The sequence below is a fragment of the Gouania willdenowi genome, chromosome 1 (genome assembly GCF_900634775.1).
Source record: "Gouania willdenowi chromosome 1, fGouWil2.1, whole genome shotgun sequence".
Lineage (NCBI taxonomy): Eukaryota > Metazoa > Chordata > Actinopteri > Blenniiformes > Gobiesocidae > Gouania > Gouania willdenowi.
The window spans coordinates 42,553,041-42,577,570 of NC_041044.1; the positions used below are offsets into that span (position 1 = coordinate 42,553,041).

Here is a 24,530-nt window from a genome sequence, read left to right on the forward strand (position 1 = left end):
CTTTCCCTTATTGTCAATCCTGTGTTGTTGTTTTTTTGCCTTTGGCCCAAAGTTGAATATATTTAGCTGGAATTTTATTTTTTTCCCAAAATAAATACATATTATCTGCAAAAGTGCTTTATTGTCTGCGTGCTATTATTGACCTTGATTTTAAACGATTGTACTGCTTTAAGACAGACTGTGTTAATGTGCACCATTTAATTTCTTTATTTGTTAGAAAAAGCTCTTTTAAATTCTTGATATTACATTGTGATACATATTTGTACAAAGTACAACACTGTCTGACATCCTGAGCAGCAAAATTACATAAATGTGGGATGATATATAGATGTTAAAAAAAATGTGTATATATATATATAATGGTCTTGCTGAACCTTGAGCATTAAAAATAGCCTTTACACTTTATTGATATAAAGCTTTATGAATGTTCTAAATTATGTGATTGCAATTTTTGTTTTTTTTAATGTAATTTGAAGAACAATAGTCAACATGTAGTTGGGATTTTGAATGGTATGCAATTTATTCAGTGCCAAGACTAATTTTGACTTTGAGAACGAACAATAATCTTGGGATTTTTTTTCTCAAATTATATAATACAGTCATAATGTTTGTAAAATGTGTTTCAGAGCAAATTTGAAAAAAAATAATTATTTTTAATCTATGCACATGGCACGTGAAATGTTCATTACACATTGACAAGTAATTTATAAGGAAACAAACTACCATTATTTCATGTCACCATAAGGAATTCATCATGTTTTAAAATATGTTTTTTTGTATGTGTTTTATTGTGAATGTGATTTATTTATTTTTACTTTTATTCGTGTATTTGTTTTATCGTGAATATGATTTATTTTTATTTTTTGTGAATGTGATTTTTTTTTGTGATATATATATATATATATATATATGTGTGTATATATTATTGGTTTAATTTTTATGATGTATTTTTATTTCTTTGTTTTATTGTGAATGTGCTTACACTTTATTTCTTCATCGAGCCATCAGGCGCATAGTCTCTTCTCATTGGCTCTCCTATTGGTCATGTGACCTAATGCGGAAACGCTCCATTTTCCAGTGATAAACAAACCATCCGTGGGTGCTCCTGGTTCCTGCAGTGACTCACTTCTCTCCGTACCAGCAGCTGGAGTGGATCCGCACTCTGTGCCGTTTAACTCGGCTCTTTCACCCGCGGGTCTACACGATGCTGAACGCCGCCGCTGCGCAGCGGAACAAGGAGCCGATCCTGGCGGTGATCCGGGACAACGTGGACTCCGTCAGACCTCTGAGGGCCCTGGAGATCTCCTCCGGTACCGGGCAGCACGTCACCTACCTGGCCCGGGCTCTGAGGAACATTACCTGGCAACCCTCCGAGTACGACCGTCAGTCTCTGACCAGGTGAGAATGGAATCGGTTTATTGATTATTATCTGTATCGATAAATCTCATTGCCTGTAACATGGTAGACAGAGATGGGCAACTATCACATTTTTTTCTCTGTCTTTGTGGGGGGTTTTGTCAGTTTTTAGTCATGTTGTGTGTTTTTGTTAGTTTTTGTGTGTTCTTGTTTCAATTTTGTGTATTTTTCTGTCATTTTCTGTCTTTATGTTGTCGATTTGTGCGTGTTTGCAGGGGTCGCTTTCTGTATTTTCATGTTATTTTGTTGACAGTTTGTGTCTTTCAAGCTTATTTGTGTCTCTTTGTTGTCATTTTGTGTATTTTAGGGATATTTTTGTGTGTTTTAACAGTTATTTTGTGTATTATGTTGGGCTTTATATTCCTTCCAACATCTTTAAATTGTGGGGATTTGTTTTGGGGGCCTCACAAAATAAGACCGAGGGCCACATGTGGCCTGCGGGCCACCGGTTGCCTATGCCTGATGTAGACCTTGACGTCATAGCGACCATTTGATGATTTTAATTTTATAACTATTAGTTTATTGATTTACAGGTACCTCATTTTATAAATTAATATATCTATAAATATATTATATCTACTTCTGTAATTATTATTAAATATTTTTTTGTTTATTTGTGTAATATGAAAAAAAATATTTGATCTCTTTTCTTTTGTAAATCTTATTTTTTTATTATTTGAAAGTTGCCTTTTATTCTTTTAATGTGAAAGAAATTGTTGGAGTAACATCAAAAACTCATTTTAAGTAATTATCAGAGTTAGAAATACATCACAGAGGCTTGAGAAATATTACAAATAAAAAGTAATAAACACTAAAAGGTAAAAAAAAAAGAACATTTACATAATGAAGGAAAATGAAGGAAAATGCTGTTAATTAAATAAGGATTAAATAATGTTAAGAATAATAATAATAATATAATACAGATATATACAATAATCAAGAAGCTGTCTCAGATTAAAGTGAGGACTTATTTGCTATATGTTTCCTTATCACTTATCCTAAACAGTCCTTTTTTAATCTACAAATGTGAAATAAAAACTAAGCCTAAATAAAAAATCTTGATTTAAATCGAATTATTTTCGTGTTTCCTAAAAAATCAAACTACTATAATGACTATATTTGTGTCTGCTAGTGATTCATGGTGTTATTTATCCATCTATTGTGACACTGTGCCTGTGTCTACACGAATCTCTTTTGTTGTGCTTCTCAGTATAGAAGCGTACAGAGCCCACTACCAGCTGCCCAACGTGAAGCCCCCGATCCACCTGGATGCTTCTCTGCCTCATCAGTACTGGGGAGGCATCGAGCCAGAGAGCCTGGACCTGGTTCTCAACGTCAACATGATCCACATTTCTCCTCTGGCGTGTACAGAGGTAGGACAGATGTGCTCCTGTGTAACATCACTGTGTCATCAGACATAAACAAACACACTTTGATTTTTCTATCAGGAATATTCAAAATATATTAGCTTTTCATGGGAATTATTTATTAAAATTAAGTAACATTGAAACAACTGATGTTTTTAAATGATGCTAAAATATAACATTTGTAAAGTCCTGTTAAGGGTTAACCTTTAATTTAGAAAATCTCCCGTTAATTCACATGGAAAGTTTCCAATTTTGACAATTCACACGATTTTGCAACCCTCGTTAAAATGTTCTGTTTTATAATTGTGTTATTTTTGAATGGATGCTCATATTAATGTTTAGATGTGACAGTTATTTAAAATCACTCCAGATTTTTTGATTAATTCCAATAAATACTTTAAATGAAAAGTTTATATTTTTGAATATTCCTGAAGTTCCTGAGCATAAGTTCCCGTTGAAAATTATTACCAATAAAATAGCATCAGTTAGGTCTCTAATTGGTGCTAAATCAACAAGAATGTAAGAAATGATGTAATGTAAGAAATTTTGGTTTAGATGATTAAATATTCTGCTTTTAAAAAAAACAAAAAATTAGTTATTTAATTTTAATTTCAAAATTAAAAAAAAAATATTGAAATTCAACACATTTACTTTAAAAGCTGGTTGATTTTTATTTATTTTTTCTTTCTAAAAACAAAAAAATAAATGTTAGAAGCCCGTAACCAGAAGTTACTGTTTTCAAAATAAGAGTGCGTATGAGCACTTTTCTAAATACACAATCTAACATGGTTGGGGTCAATTATAATTGTAATTGTAATTTTTTTTAAAAATGTTCTGTTGTAATCATAATTGAATTGTATCTGAGTTCAGATAATTTAATTTGTAATTGTAATTGGCATGGAAATTATCTTTAAAAAAAAAAACTGTCTTTTACAATTTAATTTAACGCAAACCTGTGGAACCATGTTACAGTTCTATGGCTCACACATACGTAGTTAATAATTATTAAAATGTTTCATATCAAATTTCCCCACAATCTGTCAGTTCTCTTAAGGATCATTTACCAATTTTATTTTTTCACACAAAATTATAATAGCAATATTATCATTGATTAACAAGACTAACAAGGTAACTGAGAGATGGATAATAGTTTTTATTTTATTTTATTTTATTTTATTTTATTTTATTTTATTTTATTTTATTTTATTTTATTTTATTTATTATTTATTATTTATTATTAATTATTAATTATTTATTATTTTATTTTACAGCTGATTTAAGACATGGGTCGAAACTGACCCGTTATCATTAGAGATGCTAACAGAAAGCTAACACAAGAGGAAGGTTAAGTTTTATGAAGTTATTTATTTCAGGCTCGGTAATTGTGATTAATTGTACTTAATGACCTAATTGTAACAGACTTGAAGGGCAAAAATAATAATTGTAATTTTAATTGTAATTGGAAAAAATGCTGGTCACCATAAACATAATTGAGTTGTAATTGAACATGGATAATTGAACGCGTAATTGTAATTAAAATATGTAATTGACCCCAATCCAATGTCCAAAACATACACTGACCAAGTAACATTATCTTTGGGAATAAATAATCAATGTTTACATTTCTAAAGCATTTTCCCACCAGCTCTAAAACTTTATGGTAGATGATGTAATGTGTATGTATTCATACAGCATCCTTTGACACGTAGCTGCTGTGCTAACCATTGTGAGCAGCGTTAGCAGCGTTAGCCTCACAGCTTCTCTTTCATCAAACAGAACAGGAACATCTTCACCTGCCTTCACCGCCCACACAGCCTGTGAGTGATGTCATGTGATTCAGACGTTTGTGATGCTTTGCAGGGTTTATTTCAAGGAGCTGGAGCTGTGCTCAAACCACAGGGCCTGCTGGTGACGTACGGGGTGAGTGAGTACATACTGCTGTTTATCTCCGTCAACAGAAGCTACATCATGTTTGTTTGTTTTTCCTCTTCAGCCTTATGCAGTAAATGGTCAGATTACGCCTCAAAGTAACGTTGACTTTGACTACAGTCTACGTCAGAGGTACGTTAACATCTGTTTATCACTCACCCATACAGCAGTGAGTTTAAAGTGCACACATGCATGACTCCTTTATTATCAGGCGGTGGCTATTCGTACGGTTGTATCAATATACCGACATTCTATCCGTACACAGCGCCCCTCATTGGCCAGTTTTGGTCACGTGACTAAGACTAAACCATACCCGAACCCTAAAAATTGTAAGTTTAAATGATGAACTTACAGAGATATTAAAGGAAGAGTTCACTTAGAATGTGTTATGATCTGTAGTTACTGTGGTTTTCAGGAAGTTACCCGCGTTAATTTTGGCCCCGATGAATTGAGAAAGTTGTACAGCCTCCGCTGCAGCCGTCAGCACTGAAGCGGGAGGGAACAGGGAGGGGCTACAGCCTCCGCTCTACACACAGTGAAGGACGAGGGATTTGTCGCTTTAAGTTGCTTAAAAAGTTCAGATTTTCCAACTTTGAAATTTTTTTTAAATTACACGTCACATTGCTTTAGTGGAGATAACTTGAGATCTAGTCATTTACATTGATTTTAATGTAATGGAGTTGCTTCAGTCACTTCAGTCGCATTCAGCGTGAACCTTAAAATGCTACGTACTTTTACTTCGGTAACCGTACCAATAGCACCGGGTGTTGTCTGTACGGCAACCATACAAATAGACACTTTCATTATTTAACGACTGCCACCTGATAGATGATTTTTAGACATCTTTATATTTTATATTAATTAATTTGGAGACATTTTGTGGAGTACTTTGAGGAAAATTGAAGCCATTTTGAAAATTAAGAGTTCTTTCAACAACATGAGATGTGATATAAGCACTCTATAACTTCATGCAAAGTTTTGAATGCAATGGTGGCATTTAATAGCAAAATAATTACAATCATATTTACAATAACATTTTTGTATTTTTTTTACGACAAGCAATAAAAGACAGATTTACGTGGAATAAAGAGTTATTTTTTGTAAAAAATAAATAAATAAAAAATCACAAGCTTTTTGTTTCCCACTCATGATGTAGAGAACATCTGTTTTTCAGTTGTCAGTGATCGTAATGTTATGGCTGAAATGTATTATTTGATGATTTTTGTCATGTTAACTAAGGGTGAAAGAAAAAATTGATTTAGCGATATTTCACTGTGCGATTATCGTATCAATCCATAAAAAATGTCCAAATCGATTTATTTTTTATCTTGTTTTTTAACAAACAAAGAAAACATTTAATTGCGCTAACATATGCATAATACGTAAACTCCCGGTCACTAGGTGTCAGTGAACGCACCATGAGACCTCAAGGCATTTTAGCTGGATTTTTTTTTTTCATAAAACATACTGGACACTTTTATAGATGTATGTGGTTGATAAACATACCATTTGTTTTTGATAATGAATTACAGTTTGTTAGCATTTACTTGTTCTCGCAAGTTTAAAAAATAAATAAATTGTATTTTATACCATTTTTGTACTTGTAACGGTGAAATATGTAATTATTTATATCTCGATATATCGTATTGTCTAATATCGGGATATATCGTATTATGACATGCAAATTGTGAATTGTATCGTCAGATCCATGGCACTGCACACCCCTAATGTTAACATGAGGATTATAAATGCAATATTAGGGATAGATACCAATTTCTGTACTTTTTTACCGACCGAATTCCTTCGGTACCACCTGGTATCGATTCACGTAAAATTAAACAGTGTCGTGTTTTGGTACCTAAACGCATCTTTGTGACTGTGAGGGAGTGGAAGAGTGGGCGATTTCCCGTACAGTTCCTGAACACAACATTACAAGCAAACGACGGCTGTAGCTAAAGTATGGCTCCGCTTTTTAAAATGCACTGCAGACTGTGCACCTACTTGTTAAAGTTGTTTATTATTATTATTTATAATAATAATAATAAATATGGTAATTGGAACATTTTGAGATTGTATTCTTTACCATTCATTACCACACAAAAGTATCTAAAATTGGTAGCGTTGAGTACCCATCCCCAGTCTCCCCAATCTCTTTAGATTGATTTTAAAAAAGAAGAACAAGGAAGCCTCTGGGATGATTCTGCTCTTTAAAATGTCATTTTGGAATTATTTATTTATTTTTAAATCTTTTCTTGCAGGAACCCAGAGTGGGGACTACGAGATATCTCGCTCCTCAATTCTTTGGCACAAGAAAATGGATTATACCTGGAGAAAATAGTAGGTTCTGCTCACCTATCCAAAACACACACACACACAAAATGCTTTCACTTTAATGTATTGTTTTTATATTGTTTTGTTGGTTCTGTCTTAGGTGGACATGCCTGCAAACAACAAATGTCTCCTGTTCAGAAAGGAAAGTTTGGTGTGAAGTGTTTGAACGGCAGAGACGCCTTATTGTATAACTGTCAACGCTCAGACACGTCGCCAAATGTACAATCAACAAAATGAATGTTTCCCCTAATCTGTGATCCATTATTCTGCCTTTTATTGCACACCAGTAAGAGTTTTAACAAACATGTTGAGTTTACTTCTAAAGCAGATGCTTGGTTGCTGTTTGCTCTGAGTCTTTGCAAAAGTTTAATGAAGAATGGCAAGTACAATTAATACACAAGTGTTTTAAAAAATTAAGCTGTTTAAAAAAAATAGATACATTTTTCTTTAGTGTAAAAATTTTTTTTTTTTGTTTTTCTTCTGAATACAAGTATAGAATTCAATGTAAAAACATTTTTTTTGAAATATTAGTTCAAAGGATCTGGAATGTAGTAAAATTCTGTTGGAATGAATATGTAGAAATCATATAACTTGATGAATTCTCAGTATTTACTGTGTTTTTGTTGTTTTTTGTTAATAAAGTTCTTCATTCCTGTTCAGCCTTGGCCATGTCTTCATCACATGACTTTTTTTCCCAGAACGTCGTGCAGTCTCTCGAGTCTCCGCTCTGGAATGGCTTTGACGTCGGACATCCCATCATGCACCACTCCCATCACCAGCATTTGCGTTAAGGTTTCATTTATTCAGACAACTTTTTCAGGAAATTTACTTTAATCTCCTGATATGTTTTGACATGTCAGCAAATTAGAGTGGCCAACAATGGACAGAAAAAGTGGTAAAGGTAAGAAAAATGGTTTATAGGTGCAGAAAATGTCTTGAAAGTGGAAAAAAAATATGCAGAGAAGGTATTTAAACTTTAAGAAATGGGAGTACTGTAGCAAAAATGCATTAAAAGGAGCAAAAATATGTGATTAAAAACAGGTTAAAATATAGAAAGGTTTGTGTAGTTGCAAAAAAAAGGGTAAAATTAACCAAAAATAAACTCAAAAGTGTCAATATTGGCTTTGAACTGTCAAATAATAGGCATGACAAATGGTGAATGTGGTTAAATTGGCAAAAAATAAGCAAGAAATGGAAAAGTGGTGGAAATGGTAAATGGACTTGATTTATATAGCGCTTTTATACCGACACTGAAGTAGTCCCAAAACACTTTACAATATCAACTCATTCACACACCAATGAGACTGAGCTGCCATGCAAGATGTTGGTCAACCACTGGGAGCAATTTAGGGTTCAGTGTCTTGCCCAAAGAAAGGGTTTATAAGTGCCAAAAGTGTCTTGAAAGTCGAAAAATGTACAGAAAAGCAAAAATGCAATACAAGGAGCAAAAATATGACAAGAAAAAGTGATGGAAATAGGTTATAATATGGCAAGTTTGGTGTAGTTGCAGAAAAATTTGCAAAAGTGGGCTTGAAATTCTCAGCTTCTTGAAAGCAACTTATTAAGTCTAAGTATTTACTGTTTTATTGTTTTTGTTGTCAATAAAGTTCTTCATTCCTGTTCAGTCTTAGCCATGTCTTCATCACATGACTTTTTTCTCAGAACGTCACGCAGTCTCTTGAGTCTCCGCTCTGGGATGGCTTTGACGTAACTGTCAGACTGGACGATGGCCATCCCATCATGCACCACTCCCATCACCAGCAGGGGGTTGTCCTCCACTGTGATGTTGGGGCAGGGGCAGCTCCAGTCAATTTTGGCGATGGTCACCTCCAGATGTTTGGTATTAAAGAAGCTCAAGCCCATCTTTTCATCCCTCAGCACCTCTTCCAGGCTAAAACGAGCTAACCCAGAGTCCAGGTCCTCCACCAGCTCCGTCAGCCGTCCCACAATTGCGAAGTCGCTGCGACACAGGTTGGGGATCATCTTGCCTTTCGTTTTGCATGTCTTGCAGGGCTTTCGTTTGGCTTGCGGACAGTTTGATTCACATTCCTTTTTGGTGCTGAAGCTGTTGGCGTTGCCGTGGCAGCCGCCGTACGCAAAGGCCTGGCACTGTTTCATGACAGGATTCCAGGCATAACGGGCCTCCCAGCTTTTGCAGGGACCCTGGACGGCGGGTAGGGAACAGACGCCCATCCCTTCCCTTTGGCAAGACGCTTTACACTCCTCGTACGTCTCAAATTTGTTGCGACTGTCCTCACAGCCTCCATTGCTGAAGGTGATGCAGGAGCCCAGCTTGCTGTCGTAGTACCAGTCCACGTGGCGCTCTGCGCTGCACACCCGCAGGTCCACTTCCGTCAAGCAGTCCGCCGGAGAGAAGGGCCGCCCCATTGGCATCTCGGGGTCGTCCGAGAAGTCGTCGTCGGCTCTCCGGATGACGGACAGCGGGTAATCTGCACGAAGGACTCCCACTGAGTTCCTGGCAATGCAGGTGTAGATGCCCGTGTCCCACACCTGGGCGTTGTAGATCACCAGCTGTCCAATATTGGTGATGACCACGTTGCCGTACATCTGGTCGGGTCTCATCACCAGCCGCTCGCGCCTCCCACTCTGCTTTTCCCATGTCACGTCGGGTCTGGGGACGCCGATGACGTCACAGTGGAAGTTAACGGTGCCACCTACGTAAATGGATTGGTGGTGAGGGTTGGAGTAAAGCGTGGGCGCCATGGGGTCCTGCTGGGAGGACGTTGGAGTGGGAAGAACTGTAGTATCTTGCGGCAGTGGACTGGTTTGAGGCCCAGCCAGGTAAAAACGACAAGGCACAACGGTTAAAGTCACCCCCCGGATGCAGGCCTCGGCGTCCATGTAGCAGCGGTTGAAGTAGGTGAGGCCGTCAGAGGCGCAGGTGAAGTTGGGCTCCTTCTCACAGCGGTCCTGGCACTTGCAGATGGGCTGTCCTTCCCAGATGTCGCAGATGGCTCCCTGCTGGCTGCAGATGAAACCCTCACAGGTGGCCGTGGAGGGGGCGGTGGCGTCCCCTGTGCCTCCCCAACCATGCGGCTGAGCTGGGGTGCCATCGGAGAAACGGGCAGCGACGCAACTGTTGAAGCCGCACACGTTGGTGCAGCATTTCTCAAAGTCTGCACAGTCCTACAAACACAACACATTTAGTAATTAACTTACAATAAAAAAAAAGTTGAACAAACTTGGTTATTTTTTGCTACTAATAGTAAAGTTCATTAGACTTATTTTGATGATGATTTATCTTATTTAACTGGCGCCCTGTCCAGGGTGTACCCCCGCCCAGCGCCCTATGAGAGCCGGAAATTGGCACCGGCAGACCCCCGGGACCCTGTTAAACAGGAATAAGCGGGTATGAAAGTGGATGGATGGATGGAAGACCCTAAAAACTAGTTTAAATGTGGTGAAAACACTTACACTGGGGTTAAAACGCAATAAGGCATGAAAAATTTGGAAAAACACCTAAAATCGGAGGTAAGGCTATGGTAAGGCATAAAAATGTTGGAATTTCTTTTTTCTTTTTTTTTTTTTTTTTAAAGAGGCTTTCATAATAACCCTAAAAACTAGTTTAAATGTGATGAACACGCTTAAACTGGGGTTAAAACGCAAAAAGGCATAAAAAAAATAAAAAATTTGAAAAACTAATGAAATCGGAGGTAAGGTTATAGTAAGGCATAAAAATGATGGATTTTTTTTATTTTTTTTAGATTAGGCTATCATAATACCCTAAAAACTAGTGCAGATGTGATGAACACATAAATTGGGGTTAAAACGCAGTAAGACATGAAAAATGAGAAAAAATTGAAAAACACCAAAAATCGAAAGTAAGGCATAAAAATGTTGAAATTTCTTTTTTTTTTTTTTGTTTCTTTTATTAAATGAGGCTTTCATAAGACCCTAAAAACTAGTTTAAATGTGCTGAAAACACTTAAAGTGGGGCTAAAACGCAGTAAAGCTTGAAAAACTTGCAAAAACACCGAAAGTCGAAGGTAAGGCTATAGTAAGGCATAAAAACGGAAAAATGTAAAAAAATTTTTAGATAAGATCCTAAAAACTAGTGCAGATGTGATGAACACACTTAAAGTGGGTTTAAAACGCAGTAAGACATGAAAAATGAGAAAAAATTTTAAAACACCTAAAATCGAATGTAAGGCTAGTTAGGCATAAAAATGTTGGAATTTCTTTTTTCTTTTTTTTATTTAAATGAGGCTTTGATAAGGCCCTAAAAACTAGTTTAAATGTGCTGAAAACACTTAAAGTGGGGTTAAAATGCATCAAGGCTTGAAAAATTTGCAAAAACACTTAAAGTCGGAGGTAAGGCTATAGTAAGGCATAAAAACGGAAAAATGTAAAAAAAAAATTTTATTTTATTTTTTTAGATAAGATCCTCAAAACTAGTGCAGATGTGATGAACACACATAAATTGGGGTTAAAACACAGTAAGACATGAAAAATGAGAAAAAATTGAAAAACACCTAAAATCGAAGGTAAGGCTATAGTAAGGCATAAAAACGGAAAAATGTAAAAAATTTATTTTTTTATTTTTTTTAGATTAGGCTATCATAAGACCCTAGAAACTAGTGCAGATGTGATGAACACATAAATTGGGGTTAAAACGCAGTTAGACATGAAAAATGAGAAAAAATTGAAAAACACCTAAAATCGAAGGTAAGGCTAAAGTAAGGCATAAAAATGTTGAAATTTCTTTTTTTTTTTTTTGTTTCTTTTATTAAATGAGGCTATCATAAGACCCTAAAAACTAGTTTAAATGTGCTGAAAACACTTAAAGTGGGGCTAAAACGCAGTAAAGCTTGAAAAATTTGCAAAAACACCTAAAGTCGGAGGTAAGGCTATATAGTAAGGCATAAAAACGAAAAAATGCAAAAAATTTATTTTTTAATTTTTTTTATTTTTTTTTTAGATAAGATCCTAAAAACTAGTGCAGATGTAAAAAATTTTTAGATTTTTTCTTTTTTTTTTAGATGAGGCAATCATAAGACCCTAAAAACTAGTGCAGATGTGATGAACACATAAATTGGGGTTAAAACGCAGTAAGGCATGAAAAAAAAATGAAAAACACCTAAAATCGAAGGTAAGGCTAGTTAGGCATAAAAATGTTGGAATTTCTTTTTTCTTTTTTTTATTTAAATGAGGCTTTCATAAGACCCTAAAAACTAGTTTAAATGTGCTGAAAACACTTAAAGTGGGGTTAAAATGCATCAAGGCTTGAAAAATTTGCAAAAACACTTAAAGTCGGAGGTAAGGCTATAAGTAAGGCATAAAAACGGAAAAATGTAAAAAAAATTTTTTTTAATTTTTTTTAGATTAGGCTATCATAGGACCCTAAAAACTAGTGCAGATGTGATGAACACATAAATTGGGGTTAAAACGCAGTAAGACATGAAAAATGAGAAAAAATTGAAAAACACCTAAAATCGAAGGTAAGGCTATAGTAAGGCATAAAAACGGAAAAATGTAAAAAAAAATTTTTTTTATTTTTTTTAGATTAGGCTATCATAAGACCCTAAAAACTAGTGCAGATGTGATGAACACACATAAATTGGGGTTAAAACACAGTAAGACATGAAAAATGAGAAAAAATTGAAAAACACCTAAAATCGAAGGTAAGGCTATATAGTAAGGCATAAAAACGGAAAAATGTAAAAAAATTTATTTTTTATTTTTTTTAGATTAGGCTATCATAGGACCCTAAAAACTAGTGCAGATGTGATGAACACATAAATTGGGGTTAAAACGCAGTAAGACATGAAAAATGAGAAAAAATTGAAAAACACCTAAAATCGAAGGTAAGGCTATAGTAAAGCATAAAAACGGAAAAATGTAAAAAAAATTATTTTTTTTATTTTTTTTAGATTAGGCTATCATAAGACCCTGAAAACTAGTGCAGATGTGATGAACACATAAATTGGGGTTAAAACGCAGTAAGACATGAAAAATGAGAAAAAATTGAAAAACACCTAAAATCGGAGGTAAGGCTATAGTAAGGCATAAAAACGGAAAAATGTAAAAAAAAAATTTTTTTATTTTTTTTAGATTAGGCTATCATAAGACCCTAAAAACTAGTGCAGATGTGATGAACACATAAATTGGGGTTAAAACGCAGTAAGACATGAAAAATGAGAAAAAATTGAAAAACACCGAAAATCGAAGGTAAGGCTATAGTAAGGCATAAAAACAGAAAAATGTAAAAAAAATTCTTTTTTTTTTTTTTTTTAGATAAGATCCTGAAAACTAGTGCAGATGTGATGAACACACTTAAAGTGGGTTTAAAACGCAGTAAGGCATGAAAAATGAGAAAAAATTGAAAAACACCTAAAATCGAAGGTAAGGCTATAGTAAAGCATAAAAACGGAAAAATGTAAAAAATTTATTTTTGTATTTTTTTTAGATTAGGCTATCAAAAGACCCTAAAAACTAGTGCAGATGTGATGAACACATAAATTGGGGGTAAAACGCAGTAAGACATGAAAAATGAGAAAAAATTGAAAAACACCGAAAATCGAAGGTAAGGCTATAGTAAGGCATAAAAACAGAAAAATGTAAAAAAATTCTTTTTTTTTTTTTTTTAGATAAGATCCTGAAAACTAGTGCAGATGTGATGAACACACTTAAAGTGGGTTTAAAACGCAGTAAGGCATGAAAAATGAGAAAAAATTGAAAAACACCTAAAATCGAATGTAAGGCTATATAGTAAGGCATAAAAACAGAAAAATGTAAAAAAAATTTTTTTTTTTTTCTAGATTAGGCTATCATAAGACCCTGAAAACTAGTTTAAATGTGCTGAAAACACTTAAAGTGGGGCTAAAACGCAGTAAGGCATGAAAAATTTGCAAAAACACCTAAAGTCGGAGGTAAGGCTATAGTAAGGCATAAAAACGGAAAAATGTAAAAAAAAAAAAAAAAAATTTATTATTTTTTTTAGATTAGGCTATCATAAAACCCTAAAAACTAGTGCAGATGTGATGAACACATAAATTGGGGTTAAAACACAGTAAGACATGAAAAATGAGAAAAAATTGAAAAACACCTAAAATCGAAGGTAAGGCTATAGTAAAGCATAAAAACGGAAAAATGTAAAAAATTTATTTTTGTATTTTTTTTAGATTAGGCTATCAAAAGACCCTAAAAACTAGTGCAGATGTGATGAACACATAAATTGGGGTTAAAACACAGTAAGACATGAAAAATGAGAAAAAATTGAAAAACACCGAAAATCGAAAGTAAGGCTATAGTAAGAAATAAAAACGGAAAAATGTAAAAATATTTTTTTTTTTTTTTAGATAAGATCCTGAAAGCTAGTGCAGATGTGATGAACACACTTAAAGTGGGTTTAAACGCAGTAAGACATGAAAAATGAGAAAAAATTGAAAAACACCGAAAATCGAAAGTAAGGCTATAGTAAGAAATAAAAACGGAAAAATGTAAAAATTTTTTTTTTTTTTTTAGATAAGATCCTGAAAGCTAGTGCAGATGTGATGAACACACTTAAAGTGGGTTTAAACGCGGTAAGACATGAAAAATGAGAAAAAATTGAAAAACACCTAAAATCGAATGTAAGGCAATATAGTAAGGCATAAAAACGGAAAAATGTAAAAAAAAAAAAATTTTTTTTTCTAGATTAGGCTATCATAAGACCCTGAAAACTAGTTTAAATGTGCTGAAAACACTTAAAGTGGGGCTAAAACGCAGTAAGGCATGAAAAATTTGCAAAAACACCTAAGGTCGGAGGTAAGGCTATAGTAAGGCATAAAAACGGAAAAATGTAAAAAATGTAAAAAAATTATTTTTTTATTTTTTTTAGATTAGGGTATCATAAGACCCTAAAAACTAGTGCAGATGTGATGAACACACATAAATTGGGGTTAAAACACAGTAAGACATGAAAAATGAGAAAAAACTGAAAAACACCTAAAATCGAAGGTAAGGCTATAAGTAAGGCATAAAAACGGAAAAATGTAAAAAAAAAATTTTTTTATTTTTTTTAGATTAGGCTATCAAAAGACCCTAAAAACTAGTGCAGATGTGATGAACACACATAAATTGGGGTTAAAACGCAGTAAGACATGAAAAATGAGAAAAAATTGAAAAACACCAAAAATCGAAGGTAAGGCTATAGTAAAGCATAAAAACAGAAAAATGTAAAAAATTTATTCTTTTATTTTTTTTAGATTAGGCTATCATAAGACCCTAAAAACTAGTGCAGATGTGATGAACACACTTAAAGTGGGTTTAAAACGCGGTAAGGCATGAAAAATGAGAAAAAATTGAAAAACACCTAAAATCGAAGGTAAGGCTATAGTAAAGCATAAAACGGAAAAATGTAAAAAATTTATTTTTGTATTTTTTTTAGATTAGGCTATCAAAAGACCCTAAAAACTAGTGCAGATGTGATGAACACACATAAATTGGGGTTAAAACACAGTAAGACATGAAAAATGAGAAAAAATTGAAAAACACCTAAAATCGAAGGTAAGGCTATAGTAAGGCATAAAAACGGAAAAATGTAAAAAAATTATTTTTTTATTTTTTTTAGATTTGGCTATATAAGACCCTAAAAACTAGTGCAGATGTGATGAACACACATAAATTGGGGTTAAAACGCAATAAGACATGAAAAATGAGAAAAAATTGAAAAACACCGAAAATCGAAGGTAAGGCTATAGTAAGAAATAAAAACGGAAAAATGTAAAAAAAATTTTTTTTTTTTTTTTTTTTTTTTTTAGATAAGATCCTGAAAACTAGTGCAGATGTGATGAACACACTTAAAGTGGGTTTAAAACGCGGTAAGGCATGAAAAATGAGAAACAATTGAAAAACACCTAAAATCGAATGTAAGGCAATATAGTAAGGCATAAAAACGGAAAAATGTAAAAAAAAAATTTTTTTTTTCTAGATTAGGCTATCATAAGACCCTGAAAACTAGTTTAAATGTGCTGAAAACACTTAAAGTGGGGCTAAAACGCAGTAAGGCATGAAAAATTTGCAAAAACACCTAAAGTCGGAGGTAAGGCTATAGTAAGGCATACAACAGGAAAAATGTAAAAAATGAATTTATTTATTTATTTATTTTTTTTAGATTAGGGTATCATAAGACCCTAAAAACTAGTGCAGATGTGATGAACACACATAAATTGGGGTTAAAACACAGTAAGACATGAAAAATGAGAAAAAATTGAAAAACACCTAAAATCGAAGGTAAGGCTATATAGTAAGGCATAAAAACGGAAAAATGTAAAAAATGAATTTATTTATTTATTTATTTTTTTTAGATTAGGCTATCATAAGACCCTAAAAACTAGTGCAGATGTGATGAACACACATAAATTGGGGTTAAAACGCAGTAAGACATGAAAAATGAGAAAAAATTGAAAAACACCTAAAATCGAAGGTAAGGCTATAGTAAAGCATAAAAACAGAAAAATGTAAAAAAATTTATTCTTTTATTTTTTTTAGATTAGGCTATCATAAGACCCTAAAAACTAGTGCAGATGTGATGAACACACATAAATTGGGGTTAAAACGCAATAAGACATGAAAAATGAGGAAAAAATTGAAAAACACCGAAAATCGAAGGTAAGGCTATAGTAAGGCATAAAAACGGAAAAATGTAAAAAAAAAAATTTTATTTTTTATTTTTTAGATAAGATCCTGAAAACTAGTGCAGATGTGATGAACACACTTAAAGTGGGTTTAAAACGCGGTAAGGCATGAAAAATGAGAAAAAATTGAAAAACACCTAAAATCGAAGGTAAGGCTATAGTAAAGCATAAAAACAGAAAAATGTAAAAAATTTATTTTGTATTTTTTTTAGATTAGGCTATCAAAAGACCCTAAAAACTAGTGCAGATGTGATGAACACACATAAATTGGGGTTAAAACGCAGTAAGACATGAAAAATGAGAAAAAATTGAAAAACACCTAAAATCGAAGGTAAGGCTACAGTAAAGCATAAAAACGGAAAAATGTAAAAAAAAAATTTTTCATTTTTTTTAGATTAGGCTATCATAAGATCCTAAAAACTAGTGCAGATGTGATGAACACACTTAAAGTGGGTTTAAAACGCAGTAAGACTTGAAAAATGAGAAAAAATTGAAAAACACCTAAAATCGAAGGTAAGGCTATAGTAAGGCATAAAAACGGAAAAATGTAAAAAATGTATTTATTTATTTTTTTATTTTTTTTAGATTAGGCTATCATAAGACCCTAAAAACTAGTACAAATGTGATGAACACACTTAAACTGAGGTTAAAACGCAGTAAGGCATGAAAAATTTGGAAAAACACCTAAAATCACAAGTAAGGCTATAGTAAGGCATAAAAATGAAAAAAATTTAGATTTTTTTTTTTTTTTTTAGATAAGATCCTGAAAACTAGTGCAGATGTGATGAACACACTTAAAGTGGGTTTAAAACGCGGTAAGGCATGAAAAATGAGAAACAATTGAAAAACACCTAAAATCGAATGTAAGGCAATATAGTAAGGCATAAAAACGGAAAAATGTAAAAAAAAAAATTTTTTTTTTCTAGATTAGGCTATCATAAGACCCTGAAAACTAGTTTAAATGTGCTGAAAACACTTAAAGTGGGGCTAAAACGCAGTAAGGCATGAAAAATTTGCAAAAACACCTAAAGTCGGAGGTAAGGCTATAGTAAGGCATAAAAACGGAAAAATGTAAAAAATGAATTTATTTATTTATTTTTTTTTTTTAGATTAGGGTATCATAAGACCCTAAAAACTAGTGCAGATGTGATGAACACACATAAATTGGGGTTAAAACACAGTAAGACATGAAAAATGAGAAAAAATTGAAAAACACCTAAAATCGAAGGTAAGGCTATATAGTAAGGCATAAAAACGGAAAAATTTAAAAAAAAAAAAATTTTTATTATTATTTTTTTTTTTGGATTAGGCTATCATAAGACCCTAAAAACTAGTGCAGATGTGATGAACACACATAAATTGGGGTTAAAACGCAGTAAGACATGAAAAATGAGAAAAAATTGAAAAACACCTAAAATCGAAGGTAAGGCTATAGTAAAGCATAAAAACAGAAAAATGTAAAAAATTTATTCTTTTATTTTTTTTAGATTAGGCTATCATAAGACCCTAAAAACTAGTGCAGATGTGATGAACACACATAAATAAATTGGGGTTAAAACGCAGTAAGACATGAAAAATGAGAAAAAATTGAAAAACACCTAAAATCGAAGGTAAGGCTACAGTAAAGCATAAAAACGGAAAAATGTAAAAAATTTATTTTTGTATTTTTTTTAGATTAGGCTATCATAAGACCCTAAAAACTAGTGCAGATGTGATGAACACACATAAATTGGGGTTAAAACGCAGTAAGACATGAAAAATGAGAAAAAATTGAAAAACACCTAAAGTCGGAGGTAAGGCTATAGTAAGGCATAAAAACGGAAAAATGTAAAAAATTTTTTTTTTTTAGATTAGGCTAGCATAAGACCCTAAAAACTAGTGCAGATGTGATGAACACACATAAATTGGGGTTAAAACACAGTAAGACATGAAAAATGAGAAAAAATTGAAAAACACCGAAAATCGAAGGTAAGGCTATCGAAAGGCATAAAAATGTTGGAATTTCTTTTTTTTTGTTTCTTTTATTAAATGAGGCTTTCATAAGACCCTAAAAACTAGTTTAAAAGTGCTGAAAACACTTAAAGTGGGGTTAAAACGCATTAAGGCTTGAAAAATTTGCAAAAACACCTAAAGTCGGAGGTAAGGCTATAGTAAGGCATAAAAACGGAAAAATGTAAAAAAAAAAATTTTCATTTTTTTTAGATTAGGCTATCATAAGATCCTAAAAACTAGTGCAGATGTGATGAACACACTTAAAGTGGGTTTAAAACGCAGTAAGACTTGAAAAATGAGAAAAAATTGAAAAACACCTAAAATCGAAGGTAAGGCTATAGTAAGGCATAAAAACGGAAAAATGTAAAAAATGTATTTATTTTTTTTTTTATTTTTTTTAGATTAGGCTATCATAAGACCCTAAAAACTAGTACAAATGTGATGAACACACTTAAACTGAGGTTAAAACGCAGTAAGGCATGAAAAATTTGGAAAAACACCTAAAATCACAAGTAAGGCTATAGTAAGGCATAAAAATGAAAAAAATTTTGATTTTTTCTTTTTTTTTTTTAGATGAGGCTATCATAAGACCCTAAAAACTAGTGCAGATGTGATGAAAACACTTAAATTGGGGTTAAAACGCAGTAAGGCATGAAAAAAAGAAAAATTGGAAAAACTAATAAAATCAGAGTTAAGGCTATAGTAAAGCATAAAAATGGAAAAATGTTGGATTTTTTATTTATTTATTATTTTTAGATGAGGCTATCATAAGACCTTAAAAAGTAGTTCAAATGTGATAACATTTAAATTGGGGTTAAAATACAGTAAGGCATGAAAAATATGAAAAACAAGTCAATTTGGAGGTAAGGCTATAGAAAGGTACAAAAATGTAAAAATGTTGGATTATTTTTTTAAAGGCTATCATAAGACCCTAAAAACTAAAATGCAACTTAAAAAGTAGGAAAAAATAGCTTGAACTGGCAAATAATGAGCATAACAAATGGTGAATGTGGTTAAATTGTAAGCATGAAATATGGTGAAAAGAGATTAAACGTGACAGTAATGGGTTGACATATGCAACGTTAGGTGGGAAAGTGGTGGAAATGGTTTATAAGTGCTGCAAATGTCTTGAAAGTGGGGAAAATGTGCGTTGAAAATTGATGTAGAAGTCAAATTGTTAAAAAGATATTCTTGAGGGCATCGGCCCAGGTTTTCGCGACCCCAAATGGGGCCCTGGCCCCAAGGTTGAGAACCTCTGTTCAATGGTGTGCACAGCAGGTTTTGGGCTTACTAAAGGTCGTTGTTGTCAAAACTGTTGAGCATTTAAATATCATTGTTTGTTTAATGTTTAGATATTTTTAGTGCCATTGGAAATAAGCAAAGTTCACCTCATCCACGTCGCACTCCCTCTCACAGGTGCTCTGCGCATCGACCCAAAGGTTTGAGTTGAGTTTGTTGGGACAAAAGCCTTCGTGTTTCTCTCTCACTTCTGCCACGCTTGCGCACAAAGAAACTTTAAGGAAACGACAAACCAATAGTATCAACAAACACACGTGTGTCCATTTGATTGGTTTATTATTCCAGCTCGTGTCTCTTATCTGTCTTTCATCATCCACCAGTTTCTCAGGAACCTCACGCATTGTTGCTCTTTGGTGTCAGTAGTATTTCCATTCCTCATTTGACTCCTCAAAGGATGACTCCTGTGGTAGCGAATCACATTTCGCACACGTGTGCGCAAAACGCATGAGTGCGCACAGGGGGAAACGCAATAATCCAACGCAAAACAGACTTTATCTGTACGTCAAGCATTAAATATCCGTCATATTTGTCCAAATCCGGAGTTTCCCAAGCAGCGACGCACAGAGCAGCAGCACAATGAGAGAGAAAGACGCAACCTCAGCCTTTCACACAGGGAGTGAATGGAGGTGGAAAGGGCAGGCCCCCCCTGACCCCCTCTGACCCCCCCACCCCTGCCCCCTCCTCCATACTCCACCACTGGCTGAAACTTTTACGAAGCGCCAAGCAACTGGACAAACATTGTAAACATCAAAGGAAACAAAACTTGTTCCCTGTGCGCACGGAGACACGCGCGCGTTCCTCCTGCTTTTACCGGCTTGTACGTTTTGTTAAATCTAAATGTTAAATGTAAATCTAAATGTAAAAGTTTTTTTTTTTTTTTTTCTGTATTCTGTAAAGCAGCTTTGAGTCCTTAAAAAAAGCGCGATATAAATGTATGTATTATATTCAGGGCCCGAGCACAATGGTGCGTAGGACCCTATTGTAATGCACCTCGTTTTTATTATCATTATTTTATTTACGGCGAAATGATCGAATTTTTAAGGGCCTTAACACCTTCAAAAACTCATGAAAATTTTAACGCACTGGTGAAAATTTTGATATTTTTGGGGAATTGCGCACGTGAATGGCAAAATGACTCAATAGCGCCCCTTGAAATCTGTATTGGCTCCCAGCTTGGACTGATGACATCATCACTCTCTACAGTCAAAATTCTAGTGTACTGAAGAACTATTACTTCAGTACACTGAGGATTTCCCTGATCTGAGTTATAAGTGCTGTTATTTCTTTCTACCACAAACTCACAATGTAACCTTATTGTCTAATAATTTACATCTGTTTTATACCCACACAGAAACCAATCAAGCTCCTCCAGTTATGGTTTAACCCAACCGTCATTCATAGTCATAGCGCCACCTATTGGTAAAAGGAAATCAGAGACATTATATTTGCACAGAACATTGAAGGAAAGTTTGTGATATAATCCTTGAAAATGGTCAGCTACGTCTCAACACTTTCAAATTTCTGCCACACCCCGACATGTTGTGAGGGCCCGTTCAGCGCTGCTTGCAGCATTAATTATTATTATAAATCTAAATGTTAAATCTAAATCTAATGGTTAAATCTAAATCTAATGGTTAAATCTAAATCTAAATATGGGGTGCCAAATGTAAAAAGTAGGTCACTTTTTTCCTAGCCAACATATTTTGACCATTTAGCTCATTTTCCTCACATTTAGCTATTTTTTTTTTCTTTCATTTGAGACAGAAATTCATGCAATCTATCTATATCATTGTTAAAAATATGTACGCATGAAAAATAAATGGAAACATCAATATTAAATCTACGGTAAATGTAAATGTTAAATCTAAATGTTAAATCTAAATCTAAACGATTAATCTAATTTTAAAGGTAAAAGTTAAATCTAACTATTTAATTTAAATCCAATTGTTACATCTAAATCTAAATGTAAATCGGTCCCTAGGTGTAAAGCTAAATGTTTACAAATTATAGAAGTGGACAGGTCAGCGCCTGTCAATCACGAGGCCCCGCCCATAACAGTTAGTCAAGCACCAACACATCTATGGGGTGCCGAATGACTTTTTCATAGCCAACATAATTTGAACTTTCCTCACATTTAGCTATTTTTACTTTCATTTGAGACATAATTTTAGATTTACATTTGACATTTAGATTTAAATTCAATATTTAGATTTATCATTCAGATTAAGATTTAACATTTAGATTTATTTTTCATGTTTACACATTTTTAACAATGATACAGAACATGCTGTTTTTTTATGTGTGGGTGTTTGACTTCATGGCGCCATGTGGGGTTTGGGGGGCGTGTCCAGTCACGTCTCTGACCAACAAACACGCGCTGTTTACATCCTGCGTGTCTAGACGTGGGTCAATTCACTCATTGACGCTGAGCTCAGAGATGCCTCGGTCAGGTGGGAAAGAGAACTCGTTTTCTTCCTCCGCTTTGCTCTTCCTCCCCCGGCCCGGGGGCCCCTGACATGCGGCTCCCCGCATCTTTTCATCCGAGGAGGTGACCCGCAACCCCTGCGTGACTTCTGACCGTGCTGCATTCACGGACCCCGGCCATCGAGCCTGTTTTATGTAAAAGTCTAATATAGAGAGGCCCCACCGCACCTCACCCCCAGACACATTAAGGGTGGACAAAGGGGACAAAAAGTGCCCCGGCTCTTTCCCACCATCACTTTGATTAGTGTTAAAGCACGAGTGTGAAACTCAAGGCACGGGGGCCAAATCTGGCCCTTTGGAGGTTCGAATTTGCCCCGCAAGAGAAAGTAAAAAATGACAGAAAAAAACATCAATAACTGTAGTAAATCAGTGTTTTTCAACCTTTTTTGAGCCAAGGTACATCTTTTCATTGAAAAAATCAAATAAACACAAATAAAATAAGTATTATGTTCTTTCATATTTCATATTTTGCAATTAACAAACTGCATTTATTCCTATTTGTGTTTTTAATAGAAATCAAATGAAATCTATTATAATTTTTCATATTTCTTGTTTCAAATATAAAGTGCAATTAACAATATTTGTCTTAAATTAATATAAAAATACAGAAATATATTATTATTATTATTAATAATAATAATAAGAATAATTAGTTACATAATACATTTATATAATTCAATTTTGTTCTGTAAATGTTAAGCGTGTCAGATATTAACATTAACAACTCACACAATAATATTCATTTAAAATCCACTGCTTTCAAATTCAATTTTAAACCTTCTCTTTTGATGCTTAAAAATGATCACTGATCACTTTTTTTTTTATCTCCTTTTGTGTTTCGTTCAGAGGAAATTTTGCATGTGTAAAATATTCTGATTTTAGGGGTTTACCATTATATAATAATAATAATAATAATAGTAATAATAATCATATTAATGTGGGACTCTTTAGGTGTGCAAAGATAATAAGGATGTTCCGACACAATGGCAATACTGTAGCCTTTAGTATTTGCCAATATACTTTTATTTTATTGTAGTATGACATGTTAAAAGTCTTTTCAAAGTGATAATACTCAAACTGAGAAATACAGTCAAAGTAAACTTCCTGAAAAAAAAGTTGTCTGAATAAATGAAACCTTAAAATATTATTTAAAATGAAGGAAAAATTAACTTGCTGGAATTATTAGTCAGTCAGCAACAGTAGGTACGAGAAAAATGGACCCATTATTAAACAATGGATTATATACATTTTAACCTTACACATGAGAATATTCTACATTTGAATATCATATTTAAAAAACCTCAATTAATCAAATATATTGTAGATTTTAGATGCATGCGATATATAATATAATATAATAATACTCTTTATTTATTTTTGCCAATATTAGGACACCCTTAAACAATATTACTAATGACATCATGAGGTGGATTAACTCTGGGTGTGAAATCAATGTAAACCAAATGCCTAAATCAGTATATTTAACCTTTATTCTGACAGAATGCTGCATCAAAGGGAGAAAACACAATGAAATTCCAGTATCTGACAGCAACAATCATGTGTTTACATAGTGTTTTTAACAGCTCATTTGGTCCATTGCATGGTTCACATTACATCACTGAAAACAGGCACCAGTTATGAATCACGCTCTGCTTTTAAAAACACAGACGTAGAAATGCATCTGCATTCAATATTAAACAAAAATATGAGTCATGTTTAAAATATTTCTCTGAAGATTTGCTTTGTGCCCCAGAAACATCATCCATTCCACAGCAGTAAAAAAAAGAAGAAAACAACTGAAGGTGGATCACTGAGCAGCAGCATTACAAAGGCAATAACAATAACAATAATAATAATAATTGATCTCCACCTTTGATTTATACAATCTCGTTTTACATTCATAAATATTTAGTAGCATGTACAAAAAAAACAAGACCTGTCAAGCTCAAAGCTATGGAGAGGATTAGGGCCAGGAAGAAAAAAAATCATAAATATAGAACAAGTTTTTTTTTGTTTTTTTTAATGATTTTATTTATTTATTTATTTTTTTAGTCCTAATATTTTTTGTTTTGAT

General features: G+C 33.5%; 2 protein-coding genes across 2 annotated transcripts; one reads left to right on the top strand and one right to left on the bottom strand.

Annotated features, from left to right (window-relative positions):
• The first annotated feature begins 1,052 nt into the window (after nucleotides 1-1,052).
• On the top strand, nucleotides 1,053-7,702 carry mettl26 (methyltransferase like 26). Its single transcript, XM_028451760.1, has 6 exons — nucleotides 1,053-1,398; nucleotides 2,627-2,789; nucleotides 4,644-4,703; nucleotides 4,777-4,844; nucleotides 6,971-7,049; nucleotides 7,144-7,702. The coding sequence occupies exons 1-6, from the start codon at nucleotides 1,205-1,207 to the stop codon at nucleotides 7,198-7,200; spliced, it is 621 nt and encodes a 206-aa protein (XP_028307561.1). The 5' UTR covers nucleotides 1,053-1,204; the 3' UTR covers nucleotides 7,201-7,702.
• A 952-nt stretch (nucleotides 7,703-8,654) lies between these two features.
• On the bottom strand, nucleotides 8,655-20,313 carry wfikkn1 (WAP, follistatin/kazal, immunoglobulin, kunitz and netrin domain containing 1). The gene is made up of 2 exons (XM_028442050.1): nucleotides 20,062-20,313; nucleotides 8,655-10,190 (listed from the first exon to the last, which is right to left on the bottom strand). The coding sequence occupies exons 1-2, from the start codon at nucleotides 20,311-20,313 to the stop codon at nucleotides 8,655-8,657; spliced, it is 1,788 nt and encodes a 595-aa protein (XP_028297851.1).
• Nucleotides 20,314-24,530: the final 4,217 nt, after the last annotated feature.

Coding starts and splice junctions, on each gene's coding strand:
- mettl26 (XM_028451760.1), top strand. CDS start 1,205: ATGCTGAACGCCGCCGCTGCGCAGCGGAACAAGGAGCCGATCCTGGCG. Junction 4,704..4,776: donor GCCTGCTGGTGACGTACGGG/GTGAGTGAGTAC, acceptor TTTCCTCTTCAG/CCTTATGCAGTAAATGGTCA. Junction 4,845..6,970: donor GACTACAGTCTACGTCAGAG/GTACGTTAACAT, acceptor CTTTTCTTGCAG/GAACCCAGAGTGGGGACTAC.
- wfikkn1 (XM_028442050.1), bottom strand. CDS start 20,313: ATGCGTGAGGTTCCTGAGAAACTGGTGGATGATGAAAGACAGATAAGA. Junction 10,191..20,061: donor GGGAGTGCGACGTGGATGAG/GTGAACTTTGCT, acceptor TTGTGTTTGTAG/GACTGTGCAGACTTTGAGAA.